The 21,921-nt window shown below is 39.0% G+C and overlaps 1 protein-coding gene across 4 annotated transcripts; it reads left to right on the forward strand.

Annotated features, from left to right (window-relative positions):
- The first annotated feature begins 13 nt into the window (after positions 1–13).
- On the forward strand, positions 14–18,437 carry MFAP3 (microfibril associated protein 3). Of its 4 annotated transcripts, none has more exon segments than NM_001132480.1 (3): positions 28–56; positions 10,615–11,075; positions 13,999–18,437. In NM_001132480.1, coding segments are annotated over 2 exon segments (1,089 nt in total). In that variant the 5' UTR covers positions 28–56; positions 10,615–10,780; the 3' UTR covers positions 14,793–18,437.
- Positions 18,438–21,921: the final 3,484 nt, after the last annotated feature.

Genomic DNA, 21,921 nt, shown 5'->3' on the forward strand with positions numbered 1-21,921 from the left:
AGAAAACTTCCGGGTTAAGCCGCCGCTGAGGCCGGAAGGAGCTAGACGGCTGTCGGGTAGGTGAAGGCATGGTTGGGGTCGTTGCGAGGGGGCTACTAGGAGCGCCGAGGCGTGAGTCGTAGCCTGTGGCTTGGGGTCGGGAGTGCAGGAGGCGAAAATGTTTGCCATCCTTTTGAAAGTCTGGCCTGGGTGCGGGAGTTCGGTCATCGAACACTTACTGAGAGCCAAATACTTGCCAGGCACTGCCCTGGGCTCCAGGGACACATCAGTCAACGAACGGAAGGGCCCTGCTCTCAAGCAGTGCAAGAAGCAGATTATAAACAAGTCAACAAACAGGATTATCTAAGGTGGTAGTAAGTGCTGTAAACAGATTTAGACTGGATAATGTGATGGAACGAAGTGAGAGAGTAATAAGCCGTATGAAAATCTGGAATAGAGCATTCCAGGCAGAGAGAATAGCGCGTGCAAAGGCCATATAGTGGGAACAAACTTAGCAAAGTCAAGGAAAAGACAAAGGCCACTGGCTAGAGCAAAAGGAGCAAGGTGAGAATGGAGAGAGATGAGGCCAGGGACTTGAGCCCAAACCTTGTAAGGCTTATGAGCAAGGATAAAGAGTTTGATTTTTATTTGGAACCCGGTGGAAAACCATCGAAGGTTTCTAAGCAGATGAATGACATGATCTGATTTATGACTTTAAGATTACTCCTGGGCCCTCATCAGAAAGATGCAGCTCTTCTGTTGCCCTTGAGCAGTGAAAATGCATGAAATCCAGACTGACAGAGCTAGGAAGATATTAAAATCAATCTTATTGTACAGATAAGAAAAATTGAATACCAGAGAGGTGAAGGGACTTAGCTTTTAAGAGCTCATGTTTTCCAACTCCATTTAATGCCCTCGGAATTATCATCTTAATTCCCAGATAAAAGTAATTGTCACTTCTAAAACTCTTCAGATATTTTCGTTTGCTTTCGACGGTGGTTCTCTAAATTTAGATTCATCAATATCACCTGGAAGCTTGTTAAAATTCCAAAAAACAACAACAAAAAAAACCTGCTTAAATATAAAATGGATCATTTCCTCTGATTTTCTGTTGTAATGGAAAATGCATAGAATTTTGGGGCTAAAGTATGGAATCTTGGGAAGCCACTTGTTTTTTAAATGCTGCTGATAATTATAGCAGCAGTTCTCAAACTTTTTGATCTTAGAATTTCTTTATACTTTTAAAATTTATTGAGAACTTCAAAGGGTTTTTGTTTATAATAGCTATCTATATTTACTATTTTAGAAAACAACTTTCAAAAGTTATTCATTTTAAAATAAACTCATTATATGTTAACATAAATAGCATTTCCATAAAGGATATTTTCCAAAACGAAAAATTATTGAGAATGGCATTGTTTTACATTGTTACAAATCTCTTTAATGTCTGGCTGAATAAAAGACAGCTAGATTTTCGTAACTTGTACCTTCATTCTCTTACAATATAAATCATCATGTAACCTCTAGAAAATTGCGCCATATTGTGTGAGAATGTGAGTGAAAAAGGGATATGTCCTAATATTATGTAACTTGTTTTGAAACAGTGTCAGGGACACCCAGGCGTTCCTGCACCACACTTTTGAGAATTACACTGAATTACAGTGATTATCATGCCAGTAAAAGAAATACGAGATTGATTTGTAAATCAGTAAACCTATATGCGCATTAAAAATGCAGATGCCCAGGCATCCCCTAGAGATCGCAATTCAGTAAGTCTGTGGGGTCAAGAAATCTGTATCTTTAACAAGCACCGCAGATTAATTTGATATAAATGGTCTAAAAATTACAGAGTGAGAAAACCAGTCAAATGATTCTCTAGAGTGCTCTGCCTACTAAAACTCAAGATAGGTGTCTTTTCTTATCTTCACCTCTCTCCATCAATAGTTTCCAGAGCCTGAAGCTCTGGAAAGTTAATAAGTTTATAGCAGACACCTTTCACACTACCAAGTCGATGAGTGTCTGAACTCAAAATTTTGAGCACTTGCCACAGGCAGTGGCCCTGTGCTAAGGACAGAAGGTTTTTAGACTCTGTCATTCATAAGCTTACAGTCTTGAACGGATAACTGACTGCTAAGAGGAAAACTGATAAGTCTTACAATAGCGTACTCTTAATGTGCTAGGGGACTGACAGAGCAAAAAAAAAAAAAAACTCATCTGACGAGAGGGTGGGCATGAGAGGGCTTCCTGAATAAGATGAAATTAGAGTTGAATATTATAGAGAGGGTACAGTTTCCCCCAGAAAGATATTGATGGGAAGGGGCAGAAAGATTTTTAAGCAAAAGGAACAACTAGTAAGGTGAAAAGTTATTTAGAGAGAATAGAGTAAAACAAGCGTAGTTTAGGCTTTCATCCATGGCAGGAAAGCTGGGTAGATTATAGGATTTAAGCAAAGAAACGAATGATAATGATAATCAGCCTCTAGGTGAGGAAACTAAGACCACTGGAGCACATCATAGCTAATTTGTGATAGAGGTAAAACTAAAGACCAGACTTAATGTTTAAATCCATTCATTCCTCCCGCAAGCAATTATCGTACATAGAGGCACCTCTGGGCTTCTCATGACTTTCTGTTCTGCTACCTGAATCTATTCTTGGAGAATTACAATGCCAGATTGGGATTTTAAGCTTATCTCATGGGCAGTGAGAAATCACCAGTAGATTGTAAAATTACCCTGAATTGCTCAGATTTGTGTTTAGGACCAATTCTGAGTGTCACAGTGTTTGGGTAGATCATAGAGGTAAAAATGGAGTTAAGGAGATCCATTCTGAAATTAAAGGGATAATGTGGTATACCCAGGTGAGATAAAAGGATATGACGTAGGAAAGGGACAATAGGACTTATCTGAAAAACATGTAGGAGGTGGAATAATAACAATAGCATATATTTATAATTTACCCACATTAGTTCATCTTATCCTCAAAACTACCTTATGAGGCAGTTACTGTTAATATTATTTTATTTAATAAATGTGAAAACTAAGGCCTTGCAAGCCTATGGCTTCACCCAGGGGTAGGATCAGGCACCTTAACTCTAGAGCCCATTCTCCTAACCACTGAGCCGTGATTGTCTTACAATTTTGATACTGCAAAACTAGAAGAATTGTCTGGCTATTATCTAAGCTGTTCATAAGCTGAACAAGTAGATCTGAGGGTAAGAGGAGTTCTGTTTTAACTAGACTGAGTTTCAAATAGAGATGTTTCAGACTATAGAGGGGGAAAAAATGGCCTGGGAAGATCATAAATCTAAGCCTGTTTCATTGATGTTTTTGTCATTTGCATCCAGTAGCTATTCAGCAAATACCTATGGCAAAAAGGATATAAGTTATGGGTATAACTGAAATAATCTTGGGTTTAAAGCAAAGCTGTGATAAATATGGGTGTTTCGCCGGGTGCCAGAAGATATGTTGAAGTTGGAGCTCAGACTGACCAAATGCTAGTTATGAGGTATGTGATAGCTCCAAGATAGGAATATAAAGGCTATTTTAATTAGAAACTTTTAAGTAAATGGCCCTCAAGATAGTGATTTCTGTTTGAATATCACTAACCTTTTTTAGTTACAGATCCCTGTAATAATGCTTGAGTCTAGGCAGAACAACTTTGTGTTTATTCTTTGCAAAGGATAGGGTAGTGCTAACAATCTGCTCTTCATTTGCTTTTTCTCCCCTTTGCCAATTCAGAATGCTGCTTTGTCAATTTGTGTGCCTGCTGTAGGAACTGGTCTGTTTTCCAAGTGTGACAGTGCAGGCAGAGAAGAGTGGATGAGCTGTAAATGCAGCCTAGAACACATTTGATTATAGAGAATGAAGCACTAATATCCCAATATAATTGGAATTTAAAAAAAAAAATACCACCTGGGCATCAATGTGTTTCCCTGCTTTACATTTTCCCAGAACTATTTCTGCAAACATCAGTTTTCTCGGCCAACTTAATATTGAGTCACCAGAACGGAAATCAGCCATATTACTTCCTTATTTGTGTTGAAAACTGGAACAGAATGGAAATATTTCTTCCCTCAAAAGTTGGCAGGGACAGCAACAAGACAATCTGTTAGGGGTGACAGCTATAGACTCTTTGTTTTTTTAAAATAATATAGTCAATATTCAACATGGTTTTCTGGGGTAAAATCATCTACATTTCTGATTCTTTATGATCCTAGCAAAGCTTACATTCTGTATACCTAAAAGATGAAAAAGGAGTTGGATTAAACTTGAGTCTTACACTTATCTATTACATTTTTATTTATTAATGCTGAAGAAAGGTAATATAGGCTGGGCGCAGTGGCTCATGCCTGTAATCCCAGCACTTTGGGAGGCCGAGGCGGGCAGATCACCTGAGGTCAGGAGTTCAAGACCAGCTTGTCCAACATGGAGAAACTCCATCTCTACTAAAAATACAAAAAATTAGCCAGGCGTGGTGGCGCATGCCTGTAATCCCAGCTACTTGTGAGGCTGAGGCAGGAGAATCGCTTGAACCCGGGGGGTGGAGGTTGCAGTGAGCCAAGATCTCACTATTGCACTCCAGCCTGGGCAACAAGAGTGAAACTCCATCACACACACACACACACACACACACAAAAAAAAAAAAAAAGGGAAGGTAATAAAAAATTTTACCGAGTAACTTCATCCACAAACATAGTATAGCCCTTTTTAACTGATAACAAGAAGGTGACACTTTGGTTTTCCTTTTTGAAATCTGTTCTTGGGTTTCAAATGTCCGCTGCTACATTAAAAACAGCAGGCATGATATATATATATATTTTTTTTTTCCAAATACAAATGCATGTACTCTTGTGTCTCCCATGGCATCTAATATACCTGCCTTAATGACCTCAGCCCACTTAACTGATTTGGTGAACAATTCTACATCTGAGGATCTATATGTGAGGAAAAATTAAAGGATTGGAAATGAAATTAAAATAACTATAGTATAAAGGATCATATGTTCAAAGCATGCAGGCCTAATATTAGAAGAAGTCCCAAACATGTAAGTGAATTGCATTCCTAAAACTTACACATTTGTCTTTTCTCTGTTGCATTCACAGCATAATTACATTTCAGTCACATTGTCTTAGATATAGTTAGCTGTTTCTGGGCTGTCTTTCAAGCTGGTTTGTAAATTCTTGAGGGTCTAGGACAGTGTCCTAATTCTCCTTAGCAACTCTTGCACCACCTGCTGTACTTCATCTTCCACGGTGGATCCTTGACCTAGCTGAGCTGTAGTTTTAAAGTCATTAGTCTAGAATGAGCAGAATGGTTGTAGTCAATGCAGTTTGTATTGCAAGTAGCAGAAAACCATTCAAGCTGACTTAGCAAAAAGGAGACAGTGTGAGGAAATAATAGTACCCTGATGCCAAGGATGATCTGTTCTTCCCTCACTATTTTTTTCTGCTTTGTCACCTTCTTGGACACGTATCTTTGCCAGTGTTTTCTCTCACAGCTGCTGGACAGCCTGTTACCTGCAAATGGGTTATATCTGTTGTCTCTCAAATCAGAAGTCCTCTGTGTTCAGGATGTACATGGTATGAGTGAAGTGCCCAGTATTAACTGGATGTGTAAGGCTATTGTGCAGCCTCTTTCTCTTGTGGCTCAAAATCAGTGTGCCAGGTTACTTCTGCCATGTTTGGCCTAAGAGCAGTTTAAGGGAGTTTATAGTGTTTTCCTAAATCCTGTCTGGTAGGTTTCTGTAAACTTCTGGTAGAGGCAAATGGCTGTGTCTGTACAACACAAGAACCACAAATCTTGGCCACGTGGGCAGTATGCTTGCCACACTCCACTGTGTAAGGAAGAGAATAGAGATCTATGATGAAGATTGCCTGGCAGCCACAGACACAGTTCAGTCACTTTTTGTGAACTTAATCTTTTTTCTCCCACCTAACCATTTCCCCATTTATTACGTTGTTTGCACATTCATCTTCACTTTTGTGGTTTTAATTTTGAGTAAAATTAAATAAAGTTGTTTCTTTTTTAAATAAAAAATAAAAAAAGAGTCACAGGAGTGCCAGGAAGCAGAATTCTATCAGGCACCAAAGCAGCATGTATGAGTCTCTCTTTCTCTTTCTCCTGCTTCTCTTCCTGTCTTCCCACTCTCTCACTTCCCCATCCCTCTTGTCCTTTCTTACAGCTTCTTGTATGTGGCCGAAACCTGACTGCCTCAGCCCCCACATGCCTCCTTTTCCTCAAATGACCCTGACCCACAAGGGTCTCAATTCCAAGTTCCAAGAACAAAGATTATATTAGCTTACTTTGCCAATAGGTTGTCTTCCTCCTAGGCCCAAGAAGATAGGGATAGGGCTCAAAGAGGGGAGCCGTTGGGTAAGTAGATCACAACAAAGCTTCTCTACCACAAACTGAGGACACATACAATGTCATATCATGGTTGGGATCCAAGCTCAGTTTACAATGCCTATATGCTCCATAATATTGCAAAATATTTGCAATGAGAAAAAGAAAAGTGTGAAATTTTAAATTAAGATTAAAATTGCATAATGGTGTCCCCTTCTCCCCAACCCCCAAGATTTTTAAATGGTTGCATGGTATTCTGAGTGTTTTATAATGATGTAACTATCAAATGTAAATTTTAGTACAATACGTGAAAGAACCATGAACAATAATAATAGAGCTTATTCAGTGATTACCATTGCCAGACTCTGTGTTTTATGTATACTACTTCATTCAGACTTTGCAATAATCCCGTGAGAATAGATTCTGTTATTTTGCCCATTTTAAAGATGAGGGGCTGAGGCAGGGAGATTAAGTCATTTATAAAAGTTGCAAGGCTGGTTAGGGTCAGAGATCGTATTTGAATCCTATACTCTGAACCTCTCTGCTACCCTGCTTTTATTAGAGACCTTCAATTTTGCTGATCTAGAGTAATCTAAATCTAGAATGGAATGTGAGTGATTATATCTCTCGTTGGAAATATTCAAATAGCCTGAAGCACCATTCTGCAGGTCAGTTGTAGAGGAAATTGAGGAACTGTATTAGTGGCCCTTAGATGCAGTACGTGAATCCAATGCCTCAGAAACACCCAATTAAAAGTCATAAATTCCAAGGCGCAAACACAGAGTTTCTTACTCACTCGTTCTGGGTTGGGACCTGGGAATCCATGTTTTTAAAAAGCTTTCTGACAATTGTGATAGTCAACCTGGTTTGGAAACTGGACTTGGTGATCTTTTATCCCTACCATTATCCTCTAGGACAAGATGGTAAATGAAGATATCAGGTTGGGAGTCAGAAGAATTCCTTTAATTAGGTACTTTTAAGGTCTTCCAAGATTGCTGGCATTGACTGTTTTTGTTTCAGAGAATTTATAATAGGTAACTGTATGTCAGTTTGAACAATTATAATCCCTGTTGCATAACATTATTCAATTTATAAAGATCTGTCACATACTGAATCAAATTTAAACTAATCTCCATCAATATTTATTGAGCATGTGCTAGTTATGACGTACAGCAATAAAAAATGTAGCCCTTGTTCTTAAGGGGTAGGTGAGATGGGATAGACTGGCTAGTAGTACAGAGCAGCATATACCAGCGCCAGATGAGTATGGTAGGTGGGGAGGGCTCTGGGGTGAAGAAGCAGCCATCCTTTATACAGCTATACTCTGAATTTATGTAGGAGGAATAGCTAAGGCCTTGATAGGAGGTTCAGGAAGTTTGCGGGAAGGCAGAATTCCATGTGGGAGTTATGCTTTGCCAAGCCTTGTGTTGGTGAGGACTCTGATTGCCCTGCAGCCCTCATCTGTGACAGCTGTTCATTCTGCTGAAGTTCCTGAATGTCTGAACAGGAAGACCGAGTCCATTTCCTTTCTTTCCAATTTCTTCTACACTAGCTACTTTGATCCTGGGGGGATGTGAACATACCCCCAGGTGATCTGCCCACATTTGAGCCTCTCAGTTGTTTGACCTCTTCATCATGGACGAGTATCCCCCTCACTCGCTTCAGCCACTGCAGCTTCCGCAGTCCATCTCCAGTTTCACCATTAGCCCAGTTAGTTCCCCTCCAGAATCAGGAATCAGACGCAGCATTTTTGGCCACTGCTTGTCTTTACCACAATTTTTTAGCTGTTTTTTGTGAACAACTCCTGACCAGTGACCCCTCTCCTTTTTCCCTGTCCCCTGGCCCTCTACCTTGAGTGCTTTCCTCCCAATTTTTATTCCTCTTTATTCTTCAGGTCCTGCACCTGAAGAATAGGTGCTGCACACCTCTCTTTCTCAGAGGCTTTCCATGATGAGATTAACTCCCCATGTTGGGTCCTCCTGTAGCATCTGTATTTTCCCTTGGGTAACATTGAGTTTATTTTGTATATATGTAGTTAGTGTCCATCATCTGCCAGACTGAGCTTTGTGAAGGCCGAGATGGTGTCTATGGGGCAGTAGATAGGCACATAGTAGGTGCTCAATAGGTACTGTTCAGTATATGAACATGTATCCCTCCGATCTCAAACTCAGTGGTGGGGAAGAGTAGAAAGGAAGGAGATGGCAGGATAAGAAATGAGGTGGCATTAAAATAAACTGGAGTTGTGGGGGGCTTTTTGTTTTGGTTTTGGTTTTATTACAGAGAGAGCAAGCCTCCAGCTCAAAGCCTTCAGCAGGCAGTAGTATCTCTGGAAGCTAATAACACTTCTTTCTTTTCATTATGTTTATGTGTATGGTTACTTTTGTCCACAGAACTGATGTAGAGTTTCCTTTTTAAATAAATGTGAAAGTAAAAATAAAATGAGTTGATTTAAAAGAAAAGCAGAAATGACGATAATTTGGTTCGTGGATATAGTAAAAACAAAAAAAAATGACAGGAGAAGGAATGAATGAAGTTTGGAAAGTGCTGCCATGGATGAAGCTATAGGAACTCCTAATCAAAGTTCTGGAGAAAGCCTGGAGCATTTTTTCAGCACACTCATAGCCTATCACCGTTGAGAACCGCTAATCTAGAATAAAGTACAAAATTATGTCCTCCAATTGCTGTATATCTTGTAGTGAAAAAGAACTTGGAAACTTACATGTCAAGCCCCTAGCACAGTGCTTGGCTTATGGCAGTCATTCAAGAAATGTTATTTCCATTGTTTCTACCCATCACCCCCTCTTAAAAAAGAGACCGTATTCCAAACTAGATTCTCCTACTAACTTGTAGCATGTCGTAAGAAGCAAATCACTGTGCACTGAATCAATTAGATTATATTACTTCCAAAATCCCCTCTCTGCCTAAGTCTTTGTTTCCTTTAGTGTCCTTTTTGTGCAGTTTTAGGAGGAAATGGAAATAAACACGTTTAGTGTGTCATGTATAGCCAAAGTCTGAAGGTTTTTTATTTTACTCTGTATACCCCATCCTTAAATTTTAAAGATTTAGAAAAGTATTTGTCACCATTCAACCATCCTTTCAAGGGCTAATGAAAATTAAATGACATTTGCACCATATTGTAATTTAGACTTTGAGATATTTAATGGCAAAATACAGTGATTCATTGCTTTTTATGTTCTGTGATCAAGCAGCCTTCATATAAATATAAAGGAGAGTAAATGTCATTTCCAAAACTAATTATCTTGGGGCTTTATAAGACATAAAGCTAGGCATTTCATCCCATATTTTATAGAAATAAAAGTTGAATTTTTTCTTTGAGAGTTGGTGGCTTAAAGGGGGAGTCAAATTAGCAGGAAGGTGATCATAAATACATAGACTTTTAGACTAGGATGTTATTTTGCCTTTTATTCATGATATTTTGCTCTTCTTTTAAATGTGTCTAACAATCTGTCCCTGTAGTTTTATATTTGCATTTCTACTAACTAGACACTTAAGATGTCAGTTCCTCCCTTAGCTAGTTTACAGAGTTTGAGCTAGAAATTTGGTATCCTTACAAACTATTAAATACACTACTTTGTCTCTTGGTATTGGAGAAACTATTAAAAGAAAATTCTGTTGCCTAATTTCTTGCCCATGAAGGAGGTTCCATAGCTTTAGAAGTCAATAACTCTATTTATGTGTATGCAGTAAGTGCAGTTTTCTTTCCAGTGTTAAAACAACCCACCTCAGGTGTCCCTGCATTATTTATATGTAACATATCTTTATACTTGAATTACTCAAATTTTGAGCTCCATGGTTATGATTATGATATGCCAGTTGATTTACATTATTGATATAACAACAGATGGTAATGGTGCAGGTTGAAATAAAAGATCATTAAGATAAATATTTTAGCCTTCATTGGCTCCCTGTTGCATAAAATTTGTCAGAATGAAATAGAATCATGGCATTTCAGAACTGGAAGAGTCCTTAGAGATTATCTCATCCAGTCCCTTATTTGACAGATGAGGAAACAGAAACCCAGAGAGAATGCTGCTTGCCAAGGTCGTACAGCTAGTTAGTAGCAAAGCTAGGACCAAAATCTAGGTCTGCTGTTTCCCAATTCATTGCTTTTTCTGCTGTCTCTGTGTGAGATTTTTAGGTACTGTTCCCTCTAATTACTCCCCAATGTCAGCACCAATTATTCTAATTCACATCTATTCATTTCTGGAACATACACACTTTCACCCCATTATGAATCTCAGTTGGTTAAACTTTGTATCTGGCTTTCTTTTAGGTTCTCTACTCACATCTTTTAATCTTGAAGACTAGAAAATATAACTGGATCTACCACTTGTTTGGAAAATTTCTCTACCAAGCAATAAATTACCCGCTGTGCTCTTGCTGTAGTGTAGAAGTTTTTGAGTTCTCCAAATCAAAACAAGATTTTCTTCCATTTTCCCATGAAGCTACATTGTTGCTTATTCACTTTAGTGGCAAGTATTATTGTGCCAGCTGCTTTTGTTTTGGAAGATGTGGACTTCAACCAAATGGTTTCACTGGAAGCAAATCGTAGTTCTTACAATGCATCCTTTCCCTCGAGCTTTGAACTCTCAGCAAGTTCCCACTCAGATGATGATGTCATCATAGCCAAAGAGGGAACTAGCGTTTCAATTGAGTGTCTTCTCACAGCCAGTCACTATGAAGATGTCCATTGGCACAATTCAAAAGGACAGCAACTGGATGGCAGAGGCAGAGGTAACTGGTCAGGGTATAATTAATCAAGGTTACTCATTTCCTGTTCTGTCTTCTTATTTTTTAACACATTAAACAAGAAGTCTCAAAGATAAGGTGCCAAGGTGAATAGTTATAACATTTAAAAGGTCTGGAGTGTTGTACCTATCAGAAAAAGCAAAGTAATTATAATTGTTTAAACAGAAGAAGAAAAAAAGAATCATTGTAAATTTAAAAGATGTCCACATGATGACAATGAGCTATTTTCTCTCCTGATCAGTTGGTTTTCTTCTTCATTGAAGGTAGAGTAAATCAGGGCTGCTGCATACAGCTGTACAGGTGGTATACAACACAACTCTAGGAGCACCCTTCACCTAGACTACTATGTCAGTAGTACAGTGTGGCAGCCTTGTGTGAATACATCCAGAAGGGTTTTGGCTAGACTTAAGAAAATTTGTTATAAATAAAAAAGTTTTGCTCTGAAATTAGTTACTATAAACTTTAGAGGAAATCCAGGACATTTTTGAAAATGAGTATCAGTCTGTGCATAAAACTTTGACGTCAGGTCTCAGAGAATTAGAAGGGCACTATGGAACTTGTAAGCCCTTCCAGCTCATTTTTTTTTTTTTTTGTATTCTATACCTTAATTTACTGGAAAAGAGAATTTTTTTTTTTTTTTGCATTTTTTGTTTCTGTCTTAAAAATCACATAAACATAGTGATAATGTGTTCAAGGTCTACTTTTTGACAGATTTTTATTTAATTTTCCTGTTCATGGATCTGTGAATATATCTTAATCCAGACTACTCCTAACCAGTGTTCTGTTATAAAGATCTTTTCGATGAGTACTTGAGTTATAATGGACCTCAAAAAGAAATCACCATGAAAAGCCAAAGGGATGAAGATTAAATTCTAAGATTCCCACAAGCTACACTTTCAGAAATTTTTTTGTTAGGAAGATAGTGTAGCCTTTTGAAATATAAAAGGATATTGGTTATTCATATTAGGCTGGAAAATACAAAAGGAGACAGGTGATACTTCCTTCAGACATATGCACTAAATATTTTAATCTATAGACTGACTAGTCGCCAAGGGATTGAAGAGTTTGAGTTGTTAGAGTATTTTTAATCAGCGTGTTTAAAATACATAACTATTGAATTAGAGTGATACCTGGAATGTGTACTTTGAACATGATTTGGGGTTCCATATTTGGACCCACTGAACCAGACTCCTATCTTCTCTGGGCTCTACGATATCCTGACCAAACACCTCTGAGATCTGAATTATTCATTCAGTGTCATCACTGTAGACTGACTGCATAAACAAAGCCTTAGGTTAAAACAAGACCAGCCAAGTGGAATGGCAGTTTTATTTTTCTATTTTGCCTTTACTTTGAAAACCACTAACATCTATCATTGATGCTTTCAGCAGCAGCTCTGGAAAATTGTATTAAATTTTATGAATCTCAAGTGAGAGGAGTTTAAAGAGCATGTCAGTCTAGTATAAGGTTCATAAATCTTGAGCTATTATCAGCAAGCGAGCTAGAGAGTTTAGATTGTGGTTGTAGTGCAATGGTTGATGAATGGATTCTTCATAGTTCATCATATCTTGGATTCAAATGGTGTCGTTTTCATAGCTCTAAGTTCATAGAACAGAAGCTCATGGAAAATGGCTATATTCATAACTACATGTTTTCCTCTTTTTGTATTAGTGAAGTGATGGCTTTTAAATATATTAATACCTGTAGGATTGAGATAAGTTTGGATGATGATGAAAATGGACAAAATCCAGAGTGCTTACTAATTTATGTGCCACTAAAATAATCCAGAACCATAGAATCTTGGGGATGAAAGAGATTTTGAAGATTGGGCAGTCAAGTAATGCTTAACAAGCAGTCCGCTAACCTTCCCTGGGACACCACCTCTAGTCATTGGAATGCATCCGCACACTGCAGGTTAGCCCAGCCTTCCCATCTTTGAATGGCTTTCATAGTTAAAGCACAGAGTGCTTTGGGAATGTATCACAAAAGTAGGAATTATGCAGCCAGAGCCAAGTTATTGAAGGATGTTGAATCAAGATGGGTAGTTAATATGCTTTGCTTTTCTTACACTTGTATACTTCTATATACATGTTCCCTGAATGAAAATACCTTCACGTGTGGAAGAGAGGCAGTATGTTTTAGGTTGAAAATAGAAGGAAGCATAGGCATCTTAAGGGCAACTTTATTCTTTTTGCCAAGCTTTTCATTTACCGTGACTTGTGAGATGTATTTTTTGGCCTGTGCTTCAGTTACTCTTGCCAGAAAATCAAGATATCACCATCAGCAAAAGTTTCTTAACAAAAAAAAAAAAAAAAAATTGATATGTGCAAGGCATACCAGATTAGGCAGTTAATTCAACAAATGCATTAAATTGCTAGGATTTTTTAAAATAATTTCTTCTTGTTATATACGTTCACTATGGAAAGTGAGCACACACAGAAGAAAATAAAAATTACTCATAAAAATTTAAAATACCGTTATTTTAAACCATTGTTTTATATTTCTGAGACATACCCTCATAGTATATGAAAATGTATTGGTTGCAATGTGATGTAGACAGACACATATGTATAAACTATAAGGTTTTTTTATGATTATTCATTTAGCATTTTGTAGACATACCTGTTTCACAGAAAGGCTTTTGAAGTCTAGCAGTGAAAAGGAAGCTATGTTAATTATTAGTGTCATGAAGGAAGATCTTGATTTCCTTTTAAGATCCAAGCTAATTAAATTCTGACTCTGGACATCACAGTCTGCCCTTTTTTTACATGATATAAACAAACGGTAGAATCTAACAAATCAGTTGAGTTAAAGTACTTTGAGGAGGAGGTGGAATATTGATAAGGCAGCGGGCATATTTAGTAATCTTTTTGCTATAATTTTTTTTTCATTTCTGTTCGATTATCAGGTGGAAAGTGGTTGGTTTCTGATAACTTCCTAAACATCACCAATGTAGCTTTTGATGACCGTGGGCTCTATACCTGTTTCGTCACCTCTCCAATTCGTGCCTCCTACTCTGTCACCCTACGTGTTATCTTCACCTCGGGAGACATGAGTGTCTATTACATGATTGTTTGCCTGATTGCCTTTACAATCACACTCATCTTGAATGTCACACGGCTGTGCATGATGAGCAGCCATCTTCGCAAGACTGAGAAGGCCATCAATGAGTTCTTTAGAACTGAAGGGGCTGAGAAACTTCAGAAGGCCTTCGAGATTGCAAAACGTATCCCCATCATTACCTCAGCCAAAACTCTAGAGCTCGCCAAAGTCACACAATTTAAGACCATGGAGTTTGCTCGTTATATTGAAGAACTGGCAAGAAGTGTCCCTCTTCCACCTCTTATTCTAAACTGTCGAGCCTTTGTTGAGGAGATGTTTGAGGCTGTGCGAGTGGATGACCCTGATGACCTGGGTGAAAGAATTAAAGAGAGACCTGCCTTGAATGCTCAAGGTGGCATCTATGTCATTAACCCAGAGATGGGACGGAGTAATTCACCAGGAGGAGATTCAGATGATGGCTCTCTGAATGAACAAGGCCAGGAAATAGCGGTTCAGGTTTCTGTCCACCTTCAGTCAGAAACCAAAAGTATTGATACAGAGTCTCAAGGCAGCAGTCATTTCAGTCCACCTGATGATACAGGATCTGCAGAATCTAACTGTAACTACAAAGATGGGGCATATGAAAACTCTCAGCTGTAACCTACAGTGCTGTAACCCAATACCTACAAAATCAGCTCGCTCTCAGAAGAGGAACCTATTTCTTAGAAGAAGTAACATTTTTGCCAAAAGATGACTGGAGTTTTCCCTTTGTTAATATTAAGCACATCAGAACGTGAATTGCCAAAGTCTTCATTAGAAGGCAGCATTTTTCCTATCTGATACTTTTCAGTCATTTTCCTTAGAGCTTTATTAAATTATGCATGCTAAGATTTAAAGGAGCCCCAGATAAATATGATGGGAAAAGCACTGAACTAAGAGTCCCATGGTTTCTCCTCTGGTCACAGTTCTTCCATTGGTTGGATCTGATACTTATCTTGGGACTTCAGTTTTTCCATCAATAAGATGAGGGATTAGGTGAGATCTGAAATTGTTTCTAGCTCTATAGCTTCTTAACCCATCACCTTTAAATTACCAGAATCTTCACTCATCTCTAAGTAAACCTTTCCCGGGACTTTTACTCGCTTCTTTTGGAAAGGATTAAGCTGAGATCTAAATTTCCACACCAATGTCATAATGCACAGAGGTTTTTGAAAAACATCTGAGTGTTTTTCAGATGTTTTGCCATGTGGAGCATATAGTGATATGTGCAAGATTCAATCTTTTCAATGTAGCACATGTCTGTATGGTTATACAGATGTCAGGGAGCTAACTGCTCATTTGTAAACTACTTTCCATGAGTAAATTGGTCCTTGGTGGGGGTGTATCATCTTTTTAACTTACTGAGACATCATTTTAGTTCATTGAGGTTGGCAGGGATTTCCCAACTGATCTTCCAAAGTGAGCAGTTTATTTCTAAGGTATAACGTCTTTGATGCTTTTAGAATAAGAACAGTGTCAAATCATCTGTCTTCTGAAAAATCATGGATTTTCATATTTCTGTTAATAGAATTTCTCAGGCTTTCCCTTTTTAAAAGTATTGGACTCTACAAATAGGTTCTATATTTGGGATCTCATCCTAGGAGAAAACCCAGAACTGGATTCCTCTTAAGACCTCTGTCAACCCTCCTGCCCTTTGTGGTCTTAAGTATGGTGCTATAGGTTGCATGCGTCTTTATCTTGTTTGGTTAATATTTTGTTGTTGAGGTTTTTATTTTTGTTTACTTTAGATACATAATTCTGAGCTATGGCTGCTTTTGTAGCCTTTCCGAGAAGCACTAACCTGAAATAAGATTAGATAATTGTGAGGGTGTGTTACCGTATTAAAATACACACACAACTGATCTAGACATCAAGAGGAAGAAAAATGATGGATGATGCCACCTGCTTCAACTGTATATAATAAACACTTATGATGACTTTTCTTGCCTGGCTGAGATCTGATATAATGGAATTGTAAATACTCTTCAGAACAATTTCTTTAGCTACAGGAAGCGTGGTGCCATATAATTTTAAGAACTTGGCAGTGGACCTCCATTTGGGGCTTCACGTTTCTTCATTTGACTTCTGATTATTGAAGCATTACTTCAGCTAGAGGCTCCTGAGGGAAATATTCAGAGGAGGTTTTATCAGGATTTTAATTTAAGGTTTCAAGCAGGGGAAGACAGGAAATTCAAAGCGTGACCAGATAAAACTCGTGCCTCCCTTTGTCCAGGCTTATCAGAAGTAATACATCTGCTCTGAATAGCATGAATGAATCAATGTGCAGTTTTATCAGATGGCATCATGGATAAAGATGATAATGCTGCCTTTTCTGTCTCTCAGGCTGTTTCCATGGAAACCTCTAGAGCCAAATAAAAGCTAACCAATCATTTAGCCAAAGCTTGCCTTGGCTCATAGACTGGTATTTCTTTAAGGAAAATTGTTTTTATATATTTGGCTATAAGAGCAAAGGCTCTTGAACATATCCTAGATTATGGAACACTTTTTCCCTTCCCTTTTCTCTGGAAAAATTAAACTTTTTTTCTGTCCACCAAGACTGGAGTGCAGTGGCAAGATCATAGCTCACTGCAGCCTCCAACTCCTGGGGTCAAGCGATCCTCCTGCTTCAGCCTCCCAAGCAGCTAGGACTACAGATGTGCACCACCTTTCCTGGCTAATTTTTTTTATTTTTTGTAGAGATGGGGGTCTCACTTTGTTGCCCAGGCTGACCTTGTACTTGTGGCTTCAAATGATCCTCCTGCCTCACCTCCCAAAGTGTTGAGATTACAGGCATGAGCCACTGTGCCTGGCCAAAAAAAAAATTTTAAATCCCTTGTCTGGGGGTCAGTCCTCTAAACATCCCTCAGATTTCAGATAGTACTTTCAACCCTGTCCTAACACAGCAGGTTTGCAGTAATTGCTTAGAAAATAGCTTGTCAAATTAGAGAATGGTTTTACCCCACATGTTCTCATGGGAGACATTATTATTTAGAACCCTAAGGTAGACGTGTTTAAAATCAAAATCCTAAGAAACAGAACTTTGGAAAAATGGAGGAAATGTTTTTAAAATCTGTAAGTTTGCACAATACTGTATAGTAACTAAATGCACGCTACTCCATTGTATCCTAGTTATTTTAGAAACATAGAGGTGGCCTAATTTGGTGGCCAAAGTAACTGGTTTACTTTGAGTGTACCAGCTTATGGTGCCATTGATGAGGAATTAAAGTAGGTCAAAATTTAATTGTAAAGCTAGTTTTCAAGAGGAAGAAAACCACACTTACTAATGTTTTCTATATCTAATCAAATACTCTCCATATATAATTAAGCCTCATGTTATCTTTTTTTAAAATCAACCTTTTGAACTTCAACTACAGTCTAAAAGTCTTGATGGTAACTATAGTGTAATTATCTTTTTGTCTCACTGGATTTTATAGTTAGTGGAAAATGCCTTTACAAAATGTATTTAAAATGGCTCTGTCATCTCATTTGTAAATTTTGTCATGTATTGTGATATAGTGAACCTTATTGTCCTTATGAAATGGTAGCTTTGTGAAATACATTCACCAAAAATCAACATTTGAACATCTTTATGATTCCTTACCAGCTGAAGCCAGATAGACAGGTATCAATTGAGTTGATGCCCCACTTGAGTTTATAGACTGCTTGATAACTGCCTGTCCTCCCACTTGTGTATGTATATGTTATGATGGTTTAAGCCTTGAGTCAGGGCCAGTACGCATTTATATTTTCTACCAATTACCCTGATAGAAATATGTGAGAAATTGCTGACCTGGAACGGTTGTGAGAAGACTCCTGGTTTCTTTTTTGCCTCACTTAACAAATATTTTAAGGTCAAAGCAGTATCTGTGCACGGCTTTCCTTTTGCTCCTCCAGACACGTGAGGCTGTTGGTATAGTCCTCTTCACCCTCTGCATGTAGCTTCACCCTAGATCAGACTTTTGTCTCTTGGGTCCCAGATGGCACAGGAGCACTGCATGCTTGTTTTCTAGAGCCCAGCCAGTCATGGGTGCTAGCCTAGTCTCCACACACCAGCAAGTAGAACCCAAGTGTATTGTATAAATATTTCCTGAGTACCAGTAAGAGAATGCATTGTTTTCTCATCTAGGCCAGGAATGTTGAAAATGCTCAGCCTTACATAGAAACTCCTAGATTTTCACTAACGCATTTCACAAAAGTAAATAAGTATTTCATATGATTCAGAGGATGTTTAAATTGTCAGCATTTTAATAAATACTTGCATTATAATTTTGTCTCTTTTTTAAAAAAAGTCATACTTGAATATAATTTATTAAACGTTTAATGGAGTATATAGTCTTGAAATTTTCTATAGCATATGTTTCATTTGTATGTTTGATGAAATTTGTATGTTATTGATGGAACTTGATGTTAATGATTTTAAATGGGTAATTTTTTGGGGAGAGGGTAGTCTCACTCTGTCGCCCAGGCCAGAGTATGATGGCATGATCATGGCTCACTGCAGTCTCAACCTGGGTTCAGCAATTCTGCCTCAGCCTCCTGAGTAGCTAGGATTATAGGTGCACGCTAACGTGCATGGCTAATTTTATGTGTGTATGTGTGTAGAGATGGGTCTTGTTATGTTGCCCAAACTGGTTTCTATCTCCTGATCTCAAGTAATCCTCCTGCCTGGACCTCCCAAAATGCTGGGATTACAATCATGAGCCACAGCCCCCAGCATAGGAGTAAATTTGAATTCAACTTGGATTCCAGTGTGACTGGAATCCACTTTAACTTTACAAATATTTACACCTAAGCACTGTGTATGTTTTCAGTGCTATGAGCTACAGTGAGATGGGTATCCTGCCCACAACAGGCCTGCAGATACCAGACTATCCTCCCTGGGTCCAAATACAGCAATTTACTCTTCTGAAGTAAAGCATTTTTGGCAAAGGCAAGAGCTTGAGAAAAAAAGATTAGAAGTTCTGGTACATTTTTAAAGAGCTTGTGATTATAGTGTGTAGTTTATGGTGAGATTTGGCGGGCAGGAGGGTTAGCTCTGGTAGAAGCAAAAGTCTGCAGTCCCATCAGGGTGAAGAGTGGTGATGGTTAACAGGCATGGAAAAGCACAAGGTGTTAGGAGAATGCAAAGGCAACAGATGGGAGGTGTGACTCATTACTTAAATGCCACAGACTCCTTAGAATGAAAATCTAGCCTTTATATCCCTATGGCAAAAGATTGCTGGACTTTAAATCCTGATTTCACCCCTAGCTTTGTAAACATTAACAAGGGCTTCAGCCTTTCTCGGCTTCAGTAAAATGGAATTGATAATGACTACCTCACAGAATTAACACAAGGATTAAATATAGCAACCGATAAGCAAACACTGTGTTAGCTCTGATCTACCACACTGTAAAGGGCTAGTCATGCAGCCAGCATCAGCTTTGTTAGTAGCCTTGTCCAACTGATGACTATATTTGCATTTGTGGTCAACTAAAAATTCCTCCACACCTCTGAGAATTGCATTTGGCTGCATGCCATAGAAACCTGATTGTGGTGGCTTATCATAATAGCTAAGAGGTTTATTTTTCTCAAATCCAGAGATAGGCAGTCCAAGGCTGGTGCAGGGACTTAAGAACTGGCATCAGGGACTCGGCTCTTTCTAGACCCCTTTCTATCCTTAGCATGTGGCTTTCATCCTCAAGGTCACAAGATGTCTTAGTTTGGGTTCCCCCAGAAGGAGTTCCTGAGAAAAGGATTCACATGCAAGTAGTTTATTTGGGAAGTGATCCCAGGAAGTTAGGGAAATGGGGAAGTGAGACAGGCAAAGTAAGAAAGCCCACACAGGATGTGTTAGTGAGTGGGTTACTGCTGTGGGCAACCAGTGTTCAGTCCCGCTGGGGACCTCAGGGAGCTCTCTGCCCCAGGTGTATGTAGCTCATGCCTCAGTTGTCCCACCTCAAGGCCAAAGAGCTGGGATATTTATCGACCAACTACCATCTGTCATTAGTTAAAGGCTGCTCCCAGGGTCACTAACCCCCACTTTCAGCCTGCATTCTACAGGCTCAGCATGATTCTGTAGCTAGCAAAAGCCCTCGGGTAGAGAACAGGAGTTTTCAACAGGAAGCCTGTGGTAAATAGAATGGTGATTGTCAACGAATTGTGGGCAGAGCACTGACAGCACCTGCTACATAGGACGACTCTTTTACCTCCAGTATCATGTCTGCATTCCAGACAGGGAGAAGGGTAGAAGGTCAAAGGACAAAGGACACAGCAGCTGAGTTTGTACCTTTTTATCGAGAAAGTGATAGCTTTCCCAAAGCCTCAACCAACTTCTGCTATGCAGCAGCCAGAACTAGGAGACATGGCTACCTGCTGTTAACTGTAAGAAAGCTTGCGGAGAGGAGCGTGTTTATTTTTAACTGGACACATTGTCCCAAAGTTTGGGCTTCTGTAATTAAGAAAGGAGGAAAAATGGAGGTTGTGGGTAACAAACAGTGTGTGACAAGGTCAGCTTCACATGAATGACAGCAGCAAAATGTGGTTCTGTGGTGGATAAAATTGCAAACCATGTTCCTTGAAGATGATCACATACATGAACAAAACAAGAATCAGGAGCAGTACGTGCTAGGCTAAATCTTCAAGTCATCATTTCTGTTGTCTCCAGTACACGTAGCTCAAACAGCAGACAGGTTATCAGATTCTGCTGGGACATAGTTGGCTTTTCTTAACCTATTTATTCATGAACAGGTATTTGCTGACACCTGCTATGTGCCAAGTGTTCTTCCACGAGCCAGGGACTCCACAGTGACAGAGAGTGACTGGCAGTGTATATCTATTCACTGGGGTCAGAAAACCCCCTTCAAAAAGGGCATTGTGCTGAGACCCAAATTATGAGGACCCAGACATTCAAAAGTTAGGAGGGGTACTCCAGGCAAAGGAAAGAGCAATGGCAAGGTCGGCCTTTTGGAGGAACAGAAGAAGTAGGCCAATGTGTCTAGTGAAGGGAGACAGTCACAGAAGTAGGCAGGGGGGCAAAAATATGGTAAGAAGATTTCAAAGCTCCTTTTGGCTGGCCCCAGAAATACATTTCTTAGAAGAAATGCTAGAAGTACCTAATTTGGAACAGAAGATTTACATATTTGGTGGGGAAAGTTTGATCATTCAAGAGTACTCTTAGTTTTTATTCCTAAAGTCATCTGCAGCTAAAAAAAAAAAAAAAAACATTTGCACTGACTCCCTTTTTCTTCTTTTTTTTTTTTTTTTTTTTTCTTTTTTTGAGATGGAGTCTCACTCCGTCGCCCAGAATGGAGTGCAATGGTGCGATCTCGGCTCTCTGCAACCTCCACCTCTCCAGTTCAAGCGATTCTCCTGCCTCAGCCTCCCGTGTAGCTGGGACTACAGGTGCATACCACCACACCCAGCTAATTTTTGTATTTTTAGCAGAGACAGGGTTTCAACGTGTCGGCCAGGCTGGTCTCGAACTCCAGACCTCCAGTGATCTGCCCACCTTGGCCTCCCAAAGTGCTGGGATTATAGGTATGAGCCACTGCACTTGGCCCTAATTTTCTTTAAGGAATTAAACTCCTTCAGAGTCCCTTAAATTCCAATCATTTTCTTGAGTTTTCATGTTTTTGCTGGAACCTATTGATTAGGAAATATATATATGTAAATACACATATGTCACTCCATCTGCCTAGAGGATCTGAGGCTGCTGCCAGCATGCTTATTCTTCCTGACAGTTGGGAACACTCTGCTTTGCCTCCAACTCAG

Source organism: Pongo abelii, chromosome 4 (assembly GCF_028885655.2).
Source record: "Pongo abelii isolate AG06213 chromosome 4, NHGRI_mPonAbe1-v2.0_pri, whole genome shotgun sequence".
Taxonomy (NCBI): Eukaryota; Metazoa; Chordata; class Mammalia; order Primates; family Hominidae; genus Pongo; species Pongo abelii.

Excerpts from the sequence above, each read along its gene's own strand:
- MFAP3 (XM_024246671.3), top strand. The coding sequence starts at position 10,781 with ATGAAGCTACATTGTTGCTTATTCACTTTAGTGGCAAGTATTATTGTG. Across the intron at positions 11,076-13,998 it reads ACTGGATGGCAGAGGCAGAG|GTGGAAAGTGGTTGGTTTCT; the intron begins GTAACTGGTCAG and ends TTCGATTATCAG.